Genomic DNA, 13,297 nt, shown 5'->3' with positions numbered 1-13,297 from the left:
ACGCCCCCAAAGAGGTCTCGACCCACAGGTTGAGAACCGCTGCTCTAGATGCTGGTTGAGTGGCTTGTGTCTGAATTCTGGGCTTGTAAACTTGCCTTTATTCGCCTCTTGCTTAAGCCAGGAAATCAGATTGACTTCACTTTCCTCTGTTGTCGGTGCCATATTTACATTCTCTCATCTTCTTGAAAGATCATTTGTTATGCAAAGAGCTTCAGTCGCTTAAGGGTAACATTGCACTGCCTCTTCCTGTAGTTGCTGCCAATAAGTTATACACCTGTAAGATGGCAAGTGGTGTGATAAATTTATAGCAATGACCAAAGAAGGAAAAAGAGTAGCCAATGAGGCTGCTCATGTGCAGTCCAACACTGCATGGGACCTGGTTCCTTAGTTTGGAGGCTTAGGGTCATGGTTTCGTGGGACATCCCAGGTAATTAGTCTGATAATGTTTAGTGCTTCTGCTCCAATTCCTGGCATGTTGCATAGTGTCTGGAGTCTTAAAACTCGCACTTGGCTCTCCGAAGCACAGCACTTGCCCCTATTCACCTAAAACAACAAAGGAAGCAATGGGAGGATATGGAATGAACATGAGATCAGAGCTGCTGGCGAAAAATGCAAAAATGCAAAACAGGATTTGTTTATTTGGACTCTAGACTTTCTGGACCATGAAGGTTAGCTGAACCCTTGAAATTATTGCCCCAAGATGATCTTTAAACCTTAAGCCAAAAGTAACCATTGACATGTTTTCTTAAAGCCAAGAATTCTTGTAGTGCAACTGGTCTAAAAAGAAGTGCCTTGAATATTCTCACAAAAATTGTCTTGGAGGATCAAATAATAACAGCAATTCTTGAGACATTAAGTAGTAACCTAATGGTTGTAGAACTTGAAGAATATAAGTCACTGAATTGTACAAGCTCTGCTGTATATGAGGGGGTGCCTCCCAAAAAATGGAAAAACGCTCTGCTGGGCAAAACTTTCATAGTACGTATTTTTCCTGCTACGCCAGCATTAAGCAACACTCTGAGTTAGTGCACCCAGTCGCATCGCCTGGGAAGGTTCTCTGGTCTCTGAAATTTTTCGTAAAAGCAGTTTCACTTGGACCTCATACCTCATTTTTTGTGATTGCCAATTTAAGAGAAATTTTGTTTCCTGCTTGGGAAAATGCCATAGAAACTGTCGGGATGTTGAACACAGCTTACAAGGAGAGCGCTATGGGAAAACTCAAGTGTATGAGTGGTTTTCTCATTTCAAAAAGGTGAAATGTCGATTGATGACAAACCTCATCGTTCTGGATGTCCATCAACTTCCCCAAAGGATGAAAATACCGACAAAACCCATGTACTGTGCTTTCTGATGGATATAGCTTCCCATTTGGTGATTAAATATTTCAACATAAAGGAATGAATGAGCTCATGTTTTCCCCTTATTATGTTGCAGTGGGGGAGACCCCAAAGTCTGCTTTTTTCCCCACTACAATTGAAAGGATTTTAATAGTGGAAGAAAGGCCCTAGAAATTTCTTTTTTCTAGATCTTTCCTCACTTTGAGAGTCTATACATTTAAGTAATCATAAGGACAGCCAGAGTACTGTACAACTTTCCCAAATCCTATCATATATAGCTCAAAGACTTCCGGTTTGGCAATGAGTTAGTTGCTTATGGGACATTCCTCACTAAAAACTCACAGCCATCGAATCAATTCTGACTCATAGTGATCCTGTAGGACAAAGTGGAGCTGCCCCCTGGGTTTCTAAGACTATAACCTGTAACTCTTTCTGGGAGTAGGAAGCCTCATCTTTCTCCTGTGGAGTGGTGAGTGGTTTTGAACTCTTGACCTTGAAGTGCTACCAGGGTGAGAGTTAAGCTTGAGATTTGGACTTGGATGTTTTTCATCTCTAAATACTGCTTCATTTCAAAGGCTCCTCTCAGGTAGTCATGGGTGACACCAGTGGTTAAGCTCTCAACTAGCCAGAAGGCTGGAGGTTCAAACCCCCACCCAGAGGTGAAGGCAGGCCTGTCGATCTGCTTCTGGAAGGTCACAGTCTTGGAACAGTTCTACTCTGATACATGGGGTGACTGGTCAGCATCAACTCGACATCAACAAGCTGGCTCTAGACCAGCGGTTCTCAACCTGTGGGTCGAGACCCCTTTGGGGGTCAAATAACCCTTTCACAGAGGCTGCCTAAGACCATTGGAAAACATATATTTCACAATATATAATTACATATTGTTTTGTGATTAATCACTATGCTTTAATTATGTTTATGCTCAATTTTAAAAATGAAAATATATCCAGCATATCAGATATTTACATTACGGTTCATAACTAGCAAAATTATAGTTAGGCAGTAGCAACGAAAATAATTGTATGATTTGGGGTCACCACAAGATGAGGAACTGCATGAAAGGGCTGAGGTGTTCGGAAGGTTGGGGACCACTGCTCTAGTCCGTTATCTATGGAGTTCTCTGATGAAAGGACATTCCGGGGCAAATGGACAACCCATCCATCCGTAAACATGCTTCCGTCTTTTTTTCTACTTGCAAATTGTTGCTTTCTCAGTTTTTAAAACGTTGACCTCATTGGGTTGTAGGCAGATGCTTGATTTTGCTGTTTGTGAACAGCTTCCGTTAGGCAATAAAGAAGGAATTGTGAGGTTTGTGAGCTAGTGAGTTCCTTAAAGGGGCCTAGAAATTGAGAGTTTCAGAAGTGAGGAGGCGTGGCCTGAGAAACTTACCCTGACTGAGTCTGCAACCTGTTTGCCATAGGTGACTGCTAACCTTTGTCCTAGTTGTCTGGGGGGAGGAGGGCTGGGGTCCCTTTTTAGAATGTCTGCTCTCCTGGCTACAATTTGATAGGATCTGACTAGGCCAGGCTTTCCCAGCCTGAACGGGGAGGCTTTTATGGAACAAAAAAGGCTCTTACTCTTGCTGTGTGTTCTCTTTCCTCCCTAGTGGGCCACCTTGAGGATGGAGAGAGGAGCCAAGGAGAAGAACCACCAACTCTACAAGCCCTATACCAACGGTAAGACTGGGCCTTGATTCTCATCCTGAAAGTTCCCTTTCAAATGCAGTCCTGGTCCTTCAAATGCCACACACACTGTTCACGATAGAAAAGGGAGGGTGTCCACTTGGAGCCTGCCTAACACTCTTTCCTAGCGTGCTGCCTGATGGGATGTTCCTTTTTGCAGGAATCATAGCAAAAGATCCCACTTCACTGGAAGAAGAGATCAAAGAAATCCGCCGGAGTGGGAGTAGTAAAGCTCTGGATAACACTCCAGAGTTTGAGCTCTCTGACATTTTCTACTTTTGCCGGAAAGGAATGGAGACCATTATGGATGATGAGGTGACAAAGAGATTCTCAGCAGAGGAGTTGGAGTCCTGGAACCTGCTGAGCAGAACCAATTATAACTTCCAGTACATCAGCTTGCGGCTCACTGTCTTATGGGGGCTAGGAGTGCTGATCCGGTATTGCTTCCTGCTGCCACTCAGGTGAGGACAGGGGCTGATGGAAGAAATGGCTCAGGCTGTGCCGCCTAGGCCTCCTGTGCCACCTCACTTCCTCTGCTTGGCGTTCCCATTTTAGAAAGAGCGCCAGTTGGGATCTTTTCCCTGGCTAGTCTCACTGCCTCCCAGAAGAGGTTATTTATTGCCCTTTAAAGCCACTTGAGTCTGTGCATATCAGATAGTTTCATGAAGATACGTGGCTTATCGGAGTGAAGTAAACACAGGGACAGAGAACATCATGTACTTTCTGGCTACTCTTCCCTGGCATGGCTCATTCTTTCCTGCCTCTCATGCGCAGCGGCAATACCCATCTCCATTTTCCTGTTCTGAGCACATCTTGCCGGACACTGGTACCTTCAGGCTCCCCCTCCTGTTGCTTCAAACAGAAGCTGGGCTCCTGCTGGCCTTGAATGCCAAGGGGGGGCGGGGGGAGTGAGGTAGGCAGCAGACAGCAGGTGCCCAGGGAGGGGGATTGCCATCATTCTTGGCAGCCTGCAGCCTGATGTGATGGAGTCAGCCAAAAGCCAAAGCTCACTATCTAGTTTGAAATGAAAACACAGTGTGGGTTTGAAAGACTTGCCTTCGTGTCCTGGTGAAACCTGTCCAGAACTAACCTCATAATAAGATCTTGGGGGCGGCTTTTGTAATGCCCACTCTCTTTTTAACACATCAAGTTCTCTTCTTGTTACTGGGGTGTGTTTGCTGCCATCTAACCTGTTGTCTTCTTACAGGATCGCTCTGGCTTTCACGGGAATTAGCCTCCTAGTGGTGGGCACAACCATGGTAGGATACTTGCCAAGTGGGAGGTGAGTAGAGCTCTGGGGTCTGTGGCTAAAGGACTGGTGTGGGCCTGCTGGGTTAGACAACTTCTCTGGATCCAACCAAATCCAACCTATGACAGCGTCAGCGTTCAATTGCTATTGATCTTCATCTGTACCTGTGGTCTTTTAGCCCTGCCCCCCTCATACACTTTCTATTGTAAAGGCAAAAGGGAGAAAATGAAAAAAAAAAATGTTTAGGACTCAGATGTTGGTAGATTTTTCAGCAGGGTGTTTAGGTTTGAGCATTCTGACAGGCCTATGTGGTTGCACTCGACTGCTAACCTGGAGGTCGGCAGTTTGAAGCCAGTTGGTTGCTCTATGGAACAAAGCCGTGGCCAGCTGTTTCTGTTAAGACCGCAGCCAAGGATGTGCTATAGGACGAGTCTGCTCTGTACCGCACAGGCTTCCACGGAATTGGGCCAAGATGGCAGCAGCTGTGCTGATAGATAAATTAGAAAGAGGGAAAAGATTGGAAAAAGTGATTAGAACCACAGGAGGAATTTTTTTTAGCATAAAAATCTGCCCCTGCACATGCTGGTGTGCTTCTTCCATGTGGGCTTTGTTGCTTCTGAGCTAGTTGGCTGCTTGTTTATCTTCAAGCCTTTAAGACCCCAGATGCTATATCTTTTGATAACCGGGCACCATCAGCTTTCTTTACCACCTTTGCTTATGCACACGTTTGTCTTCAGTGATCATATCAGGAAGATGGACACCCACTGATTTGATTTTTAGTTCTTTGATATCTGATAACTGGTCCCTTCTGCACCTCGTGGTCAGACAGGCTGGTGTGCTTTTTCCATGTGGGCTTTGATGCTTCTCAGCTGGATGGCCGGCCGCTTGTTGATCTTCAAGCCTTTACGACTGCAGACGCTATATCTTTTGATAGCTCAGACGCAACAAAGCCCACATGGAAGAAACACACCAGCATGTGTGACCACGAGCTGTCGAAGGGATCAGGTATCAAACATCAAAGAACAAAAAATCATATCATTGTAAAGGTGGATGAGTGCAGAGTGGAGACTCAAGGTCCATCGGTAGGCAACTGAACCCCCCCTTACTGAAGGGTTGTGGGGAGGAGCCGAGTTAATCAGGGTGCAAGGTAGCAACAATGAAACATATAACTTTCCTCTAGTTCTTAAATGCTTCCTCCCCCCCACTATCATGATCGTAATTCTACCTTACAAATCTGGCTTGAGGAGGTACATTGGTACAGATAGCAACTGGAAACACAGGGATTCCAGGATAGATGACTCCTTCAGGACCAGTGGTGAGAGGGGCGATGCCTGGAGGGTGAAGGGAATGTGGGGTAGAAAGGGGGAACCGATTACAAGAATCTCCATATAACCCCTTTCCTGGGGGACGGACAACAGAAAAGTGGGTGAAGCGAGATGTCAGACAGTGTAAGACATGACAAAATAATATTTTATAAATTATCAAGGGCTTGTGGGGGGGGATGTGGGGAGAAAGGGGAAAAATGAGCTGATACCAAGGGCTTGAGTAGAAAGAAAATGTTTTCAGAATGATGATGGCAACAAATGTACAAATGTGCTTGACACAATGGATGTATGGATTGTGATGAGAGTTATACAGCCCCCAATAAAATGATTCTTTTTTTTAAATCTGCCCCTCATTGGACATTCTGGGGCTTAGCTGACCTTTCTTCTGCCCAGGCTGGTGAGGCAGTGAGATTCTAACCTTTACCCCAGCCCAGGTATTGACTGAGAAGGAAAGAAATCCAAGAGACATCCTGGTTCACCTGTGCTGGAGCCTATTCTGGTGCTGTGGAATTTGAAACCACTAAGATGGATTTAAACAAATCTCATCATCCTTTGTTTCCTTGTCTGTAAACCTGAAGGTGTTAGTACTTTATAGGATTTTACCACATACACTAATACTTACCGAAGCATTGTGCAGTCATAAAGGATATCATTCACTCACTGCCATTAAGAAGAGTCCAACTCATAGCAACCCTAGAGGACAGGGCAGAACTGCCCCCGTGAGTTTCTGAGAGTATAAGTCTTTATAGGAGTAGAAAGCCCTGTCTTTCTCCCTAGAATTGGTTGGTGGTTTCAAACTGCTGACCTTGCAGTTAGCAGTCCAACATGTAACCACTATACCACCAGTGCTCCTCATAAAGGAATATAAAGCAAAACTCTCACTACCATAGTGTTGGTTGATGCTGACTCATAGCAATGACCCTGTAGAACAGGGTAGAACTGCCCCTAGGGGTTTCTAAGACTACGGGTAGCAATAATTGAATTGTTGGGGTCAGCACATTTTCCTGTCATCCTAAATATAAAGCAAAACAAAAACTCTGCATCTTGTTGTGGCAGGTTTAAGGAGTTCTTAAGTAAACATGTGCACCTGATGTGTTACCGGATCTGTGTGCGAGCACTGACTGCCATCATCACCTACCATGACAGGTGAGTCCGCCACTTGACCGGACATGTACTGACAGCTTGCCAAATGGGGCTGTTTTTTGGAGCTCTTCGTTGGACCTGATAAAGTGTGTGACGGGGAAGGTGTGGGGGATGAGATCGAAATAAATTGTTTCACTCTCTAACTTGTGTTACTTTGCCTGCTTTTTTTTTAAACCCAGGAAAAACAGACCTAGAAATGGTGGCCTCTGTGTGGCCAATCATACCTCTCCTATTGATGTGATCATTTTGGCCAGTGATGGTTACTATGCCATGGTAAGTGATCATCTTTTTGTTTTCTTGTGGCAAAACTTAGTACTCTAGACCTATCAGCGTATGAGCTTCTGACCCCTTCCTCCCAGAGTGCTTTCTGAAGGTGCCAACCCATAGACATGCTTTCTACACATGCCCCGCTCCCCCTCCCCCCCCCCCAATACCTTACATGGACCAGCGTGGTTCCTGTTGCTCTGGGGATCTCCATGCAGCTTTGGTAGGAAATACACTGCACAGAAGTAGCCCTGTGTCCCTGGAGTCTGGTTGGAGAGCATACTGTGGGTCCTCGGGTGACCATGGAAAGGGGTGAAGGTTAGGGATAGAAAGACTTGACAGGGGCACAAAGAAGTGCACTTTGTGTCACTCCACTTGATTACTGTTTTAGGGGTTTCATGTATGTTTTTAATTACACATCTCTGGTATCACCGGTTAAAAGGTGACATTTAAGGCTCTAAGAGTAATAGAAACCCGCGATTAGCAGTAAATGTTAAATGGTAAGAGGTTGAGGGATTTATCTTGGACTTAGAGTTTCTTCCCCAGGAGTGGGAGGAATGATTTGTGAGTCTTGCTTTCCTACTCATTGGTTTTGTGTCTGGGCTTAGGTGGGTCAAGTGCACGGAGGACTCTTGGGTGTGATTCAGAGAGCCATGGTGAAGGCCTGTCCGCACGTCTGGTTTGAGCGCTCTGAAGTTAAAGATCGCCACCTGGTGGCTAAGAGGTAAATCTGACAAGATGCCCTTTTTTCCTGTGATCTGTTAGTGGTTCTCAACTTTCCTAATGCCCTGACCCTTTAATACAGTTCCTCATGTTTTGGTGACACCCCCCACCCCACCCCCGGCCCCCAAAAAAACCATAAAATTATTTTCGTTGCTACTTCATAACTAATTTTGCTACTGTTAGGAACGACTCTGTGAAAGGGTCGTTTGTCCTCCAAAGGGGGTCCCGACCCACAGGTTGAGAACAGTTAGTTACATAAAAAGTCTGCAAAAGAGAACATTTATGGGTAGTTATTCCCCCACAGTGGGATGACAGGTAAATTTTGTTTTGTTTTTGGCACTTTCTTGGTGTTGTCTACACCACACGTATACTGCTTTCAAATAAAAACATGTTCTAAAACAAAGACTATTAAAATATAGATGTCTTAGCATGAGTTACTGAGTTCATGTTTTTAAGTATTTTGAATTTTTTGTCCTCACATCATAAAATAGAAACTTTTAATGCTATTTGAAATCTCAAAATGAATTAGTATCTCAAATAAAAACAAGGCAAGGCAGTGGAGCAAAATTGTTTTCAAATTAAAAAAAAAAAAAGAAAGATAAATCTAATGCATGTTAAGGAACAAGCTATGCAAGAGACGTGAGGCTCCAGGAGGACCAGCTTCCACTGCACAGGATCCACGGTTCCTCCACCGACACCCCGTTGGGTGTCTCTCGGATCCTTCGTGGTGCTGCAGCTGGTGGGCTGTGACAGGCTCACCCGGCAAGGCTGCTGGGCAGTCAGGTGACAGACACTTACTAAGGGTGCAGTGTACCAAGGCCACGTTCTGTTTATGATTTTCCCAAGTGAACAGTATCCTCCACTACAGACTTTTAGTATGTATTCCTTAAATTGTGTGACTTTAATAGTGGCGATCTGCCTTTCCCTCCCTCTGTTTATAAGGTGTGTCTTTCTGAGTCCTGGGTTATAAAGGATAGGTTAATCCCTTTGTACTTGACTGATACAACCTATCAACTAGTGTCCCATCCAATGACTAGGTTGCTTAGGGATGTATTTTGTAACGATGGATACAGTATAGTGCTGTCTAACCCTGGTCTCCTTTTCTCTTCCGAAGGCTGACTGAGCATGTGCAGGATAAAAGCAAGCTGCCTATCCTCATTTTCCCAGAAGGTAAGGGCTGAGCACCACAAAGAACGCTCTGTGGAAACCATGCAGGGGTGTGCCTGTGGGGTGACTTTAGGATCCAGGTCGCCCGACCCTTGTTAGGCTTATTTATCATCAGTGAATAATTTCAGGTCTCCTTTAAATTCGTTTTTGAACTAAAACCTTCAACTTAAGAGTGCTATAGAGTAAACTTTAGAAAACAAAGAATGGCCGCGAACATGGCCTTTGAGTCGATTCCCATTCCGTCTGACAACGGAGCTCCGTGGGGTTTCCAGTGGCTGGTTTTTCGGGAGTAGATCGCCAAGCCTTTCTCCTGAGGTATCTCTGGTGTGGGGAAGGGTCTGAACCAAAGACTTTTACTGAGGAACCTCGTGTGTGATCAACTGTGCCACCCAGGACTCCACGGTGAGTGGAAGCATGGCAGAAATAGCCCTTCTCTAATATCTTCAACTGGGCCCTTTAGCTTCCTGTAGAGTTCTCCATGCGACATCCCATGTCCATTGAGCTCTGGATTTAACCAAGGCCGATGAGTGTTGACTATGGAAAACGCTCTCCTGCAAAAGGAGAACAGAAAGCGATCGAGTTCCGCCTCACTCTTTTCCGTGTTCTTTCACAAGTTTGAAAATGATGGCTTTACCTGAGGTGAAGAGTCCCTAGAGCAGCGGTTCTCAACCTGTGGGTCATGACCCCTTTGGGGGCCAAACAACCCTTTCACAGGGATCACCCGATTCATAACAGTAGCAACATTACAGTGATGAAGTAGCAATGAAAATAATGTTATGGTTGGGGGTCACCACCACATGAGGAGCTGTATGAAAGGGTCTCGGCATGAGGAAGGTTGAGGACCACTGCCCGAGAGGAATCTTAAGTATATTTAGTCCTTGTGGAATGCCTAATCTGTGGAGTAAAGGATGAAATGTAATAGCTGTTTCACTCTGCTGTTTTTTAGGAACCTGCATTAATAATACATCGGTGATGATGTTCAAAAAGGGAAGTTTTGAGATTGGAGCCACCGTTTACCCTGTTGCGATCAAGGTACAAGACCGCTGAGGGTGCATGTTCCCATCCTCACAGCTGCCATGAAGGGAGGGGGTGCAGCGAGAGAGAGCAGTTAGGTGAAGGAGCTGGTGTCACCTCTCTAGGGATTGACCCTCTCCACCAGGGCAGGTGGGGGCCGAGTGCTGGAGGAGGAGACGGCCGAAAGGCCCAGAATCCCTCAGAAGGCGATGGGGAGTATGCGAACTGAGGAGCAGCCAGGTTCCCATCTGTACCTCCCTGCCCCCACCAGACTCAGGAGTGGTAAACCTGTCACAAGTTGCGTATCGTCCCCTCTATTTCTTCTTTATATCTAGCTGCGGAATAGGACACTCCACCTGAAAAGGTGACTTATAGCAGGAAGCACGGGGTATGGCTAACCCCAGAAAGGTGTGAACATAAAGTGGGCATGGATGCTTATAGAGAGGTCCTCACTATGGAAGAAGCAACACCACTGAGTTGATTGGTGGTGTCATCTTGACCAACTAGAACGGTTCATCAGAAAAAGATGATCGTGAGAGCTCATCTGACCTATCCCTCACCCTGAAGGAACTTGGGTCCAGTGCTCATATGCCCTGCCAGAGGCAGGAGTCGGGTAGCCAGTCAGTTTTGCTTTTTTTCCCCCCTCTTCACATCCATCTGATTTCATAAATAGATACATACTGTTTTCCCTAAAAGTACTCAGACCTTAACGTTATTATGTCTTTAAAAACACAGGCTAATGTCATTATGTTTACAGGATTAGGTTGAGATCCCAGATCAGGGTAAAATTTGAGTAAATTTGAGTGAGTTACACATCAAATGTAGTCTCCAAAATTTCTGCAAAGGTAGGTATGTTTGCTGTCTACAGAGCATTCTGCAGAGAGAGAGTTCTGACTTTATTTTGACCTTGCCCACAGCAGGGAGGAGTGTTGTTCTTGATTGAGCAAGTCCTTAACCCAGTACTCCAATTGGACCAGCTAGGTAAAACCCCTGGCCAGGAGGGCAAATGACTATTAACTGCAGGAAAACTGCCTAATAGGTAGGCCTTCCAGAGAGGTCTGTGGAGGATGCTGTGTGTAGGAACATAGGCTGTCAACTATGTGTTTGTCATGGGTGGAAGAATACGGAGTGGGAGTCAGGTATGTGACTGTGTTTATTAACAACACACTGGTAGATGGAGGCCCTGGTTACTCACTCTAGAGTCAAATCGGCATCACCTGTGGGAATTGTTAAATGCAGAGAGCCAGGCTCTAAGCCCAGAGTTTCTGATTCAGTAGGTCTGGAAAAGGGCTAGAATTTCTAACTTGTTCTGGGTAGCGCTGATGCTTGTTTGGGGGACTACACTTTGAGCCACTGCTCCAAAGCAATGGTTCTTGACAGTCTTTGGAACATGAGCCCTGTGGAGAAAGTTGTGGCTCCTCCTGAGAGAAATGCATGCACAGCCTACCTGTGGCTATTAAAGCCTACCTGTGGTTATTACTGACTGAAAAGGCATTCGACTTGTTGTGACTCATATAACAAACTATGGATAACACTGAGAAGAATGAGGATTCCAGAACACCTCATTGTGCTCCTGCGGAACTTGTACATGCACCGAGAAGCAGTCGTGAGAAGGAATGAGGTGAGGGTGTGCTGCAGGGTTTACAGTTGGACAAGAGGTGCCTGGGGGTGGGGTGGTGGTGGTGGTGATTTTTTCACCGTACTTACTCAATCTGTTTGCTGAGCAAATAATCAAAGAAGTTAGGCTATACAAAAAAGCACGTGGCTTCAGCATTGGATTGTTAGCCTGCAATATGCGGATGACGCAGTCTTGCTTACTAAAAGCGAGGGGAACATGACAGACTTGAAGTTGAGGATCCAGATTGCAGCTTTCGCCATGGATCACAGCTCAAGGGTCAAGAGAAACAAAACCCCGGTAGGGAGATAGTCATGGAGGTCATCGAACAGACCTGGAATTGTCTGTGCTTTTTCTGGGGGGTTGGCTAGGTTATTCTTATTATTTAAATTATTTTTCTTTTTATTCAATCTTTTTGTTTTGTCTCCATTATTGTTGGTTTGCCTACCTGTATAAGATAGGCATGGGAAGCGAGCCTGAGGAGAAAGCAACGGGACTTGAGGGAAGGAGGAGGGGAGGTGGGGGAAGGGAGCGGTGAGCAAACAATGCCACAGACGGGAACAACTAGGGAATTAAAACCAACAACGAGGAGGACATAACATCCTGGGAGTGTTGGAGCAATAGCAATCTAGCTGAGAGAAATAACTAAGGCAGAAGAAGGGTGAGTATGATGGTGGGGCAGGAGGAAACAGGAAAGATCTAGGAAGCAAAGCTATGGATAGTGGTATAAATACAGATGTGTATAGATATAATTAATTCATAAAAATAGAGGTATTGGCCAATGTGCATATATTTATATGGCAGTACATTGAGGAAGTGATGGACGTTGGGCCTCTGCTCAAGTCGTCCCTCAACGCAAGAACAGTTTGTTCCAACAACCTGGCTTTCTGTTGATGCTCACCCTCCTGGCATGATCGCTGAAGACAAAATGGGTGCACGAGCAAATGTGGTGAAGAAAGCTGATGATGCCCTGCCTTCAAAAGATTAACAGCGTTCAGGGTCTTAAAGGCTTGAAGTTAAAACAAGCAGCCATCTAGCAGAGAAGGAACAAGCACACTGTGTGATCATGAGGTGCCTATGAGATCAGATAACAGGCATCAGAAGACCCAAAACAAGCAAAACATACTGAGAATTGGGGTGGGGTGGGGGTGGTGGAGCAGAGATCCAAAACCTATCTGTAGACAATGGGACATCCCCTCACAAAAGGGTCTCAAGAAGGGATGAGTCAACCAGGGTGCAGTATAGCACCGATGAAAATCAATATTTTTCTGGTTCCTGGATGCTTCCTCACCCCGCTATCATGATCCCAGTCCTGCCTTTCAGTTCTGGCTAGACCAGAGCATGTACACTGGTATAGATAAAGAGCTCAGGACACATGGAATCCAGGTCAGATAAACCCCTCAGGAACAAATGGGAGTAGCAATACCAGGAGAGTAGCGTGAGGGTGGGGAGAGAAGGGGAGGAAGGGGGACCCATCACAATGATCAACACATAACCACAATCCCTCCCCAATTCCACCCCAAGTGGAAGAGCAACAGAAACTGGAGGAAGGGAGACAGCAGTGGGTGTAAGGTATGAAAATAATAATTTATCAAGGGGTCACAAGAGTGGGAAGAAAGGGGAGCTGATACCAAGTGCTCAAATAGTGTTTAGAAAGTAATGATGGTAACATGTACAAATATGCTTGAAACAATTGTGTGGAGCTGTAAGAGCACTCAAGTGATCTTATAATTAAAAAAAAAAGAACCATACATAAATTCAGTAATAAATATCAA

General features: G+C 45.4%; 1 protein-coding gene across 1 annotated transcript in view; it reads left to right on the top strand.

Annotated features, from left to right (window-relative positions):
• GPAT4 (glycerol-3-phosphate acyltransferase 4) overlaps positions 1 to 13,297 on the top strand; it is a 74,392-nt gene that overhangs the window by 34,093 nt on the left and 27,002 nt on the right. The window contains exons 3-10 of the mRNA XM_004707556.2: positions 2,947 to 3,016; positions 3,183 to 3,483; positions 4,230 to 4,304; positions 6,653 to 6,742; positions 6,919 to 7,012; positions 7,612 to 7,727; positions 8,841 to 8,896; positions 9,840 to 9,925. Of these exons, the coding sequence (XP_004707613.1) occupies positions 2,947 to 3,016; positions 3,183 to 3,483; positions 4,230 to 4,304; positions 6,653 to 6,742; positions 6,919 to 7,012; positions 7,612 to 7,727; positions 8,841 to 8,896; positions 9,840 to 9,925 (888 nt within the window). The remainder of the gene's footprint in view (positions 1 to 2,946; positions 3,017 to 3,182; positions 3,484 to 4,229; positions 4,305 to 6,652; positions 6,743 to 6,918; positions 7,013 to 7,611; positions 7,728 to 8,840; positions 8,897 to 9,839; positions 9,926 to 13,297) is intronic.

This window comes from Echinops telfairi, unplaced genomic scaffold (assembly GCF_000313985.2).
Source record: "Echinops telfairi isolate 266 unplaced genomic scaffold, ASM31398v2 ScPeMD7_9;HRSCAF=40, whole genome shotgun sequence".
NCBI lineage: Eukaryota > Metazoa > Chordata > Mammalia > Afrosoricida > Tenrecidae > Echinops > Echinops telfairi.
Note: the sequence above shows the minus strand (reverse complement) of the source record. Positions and strands in the feature narration are given on the sequence as shown.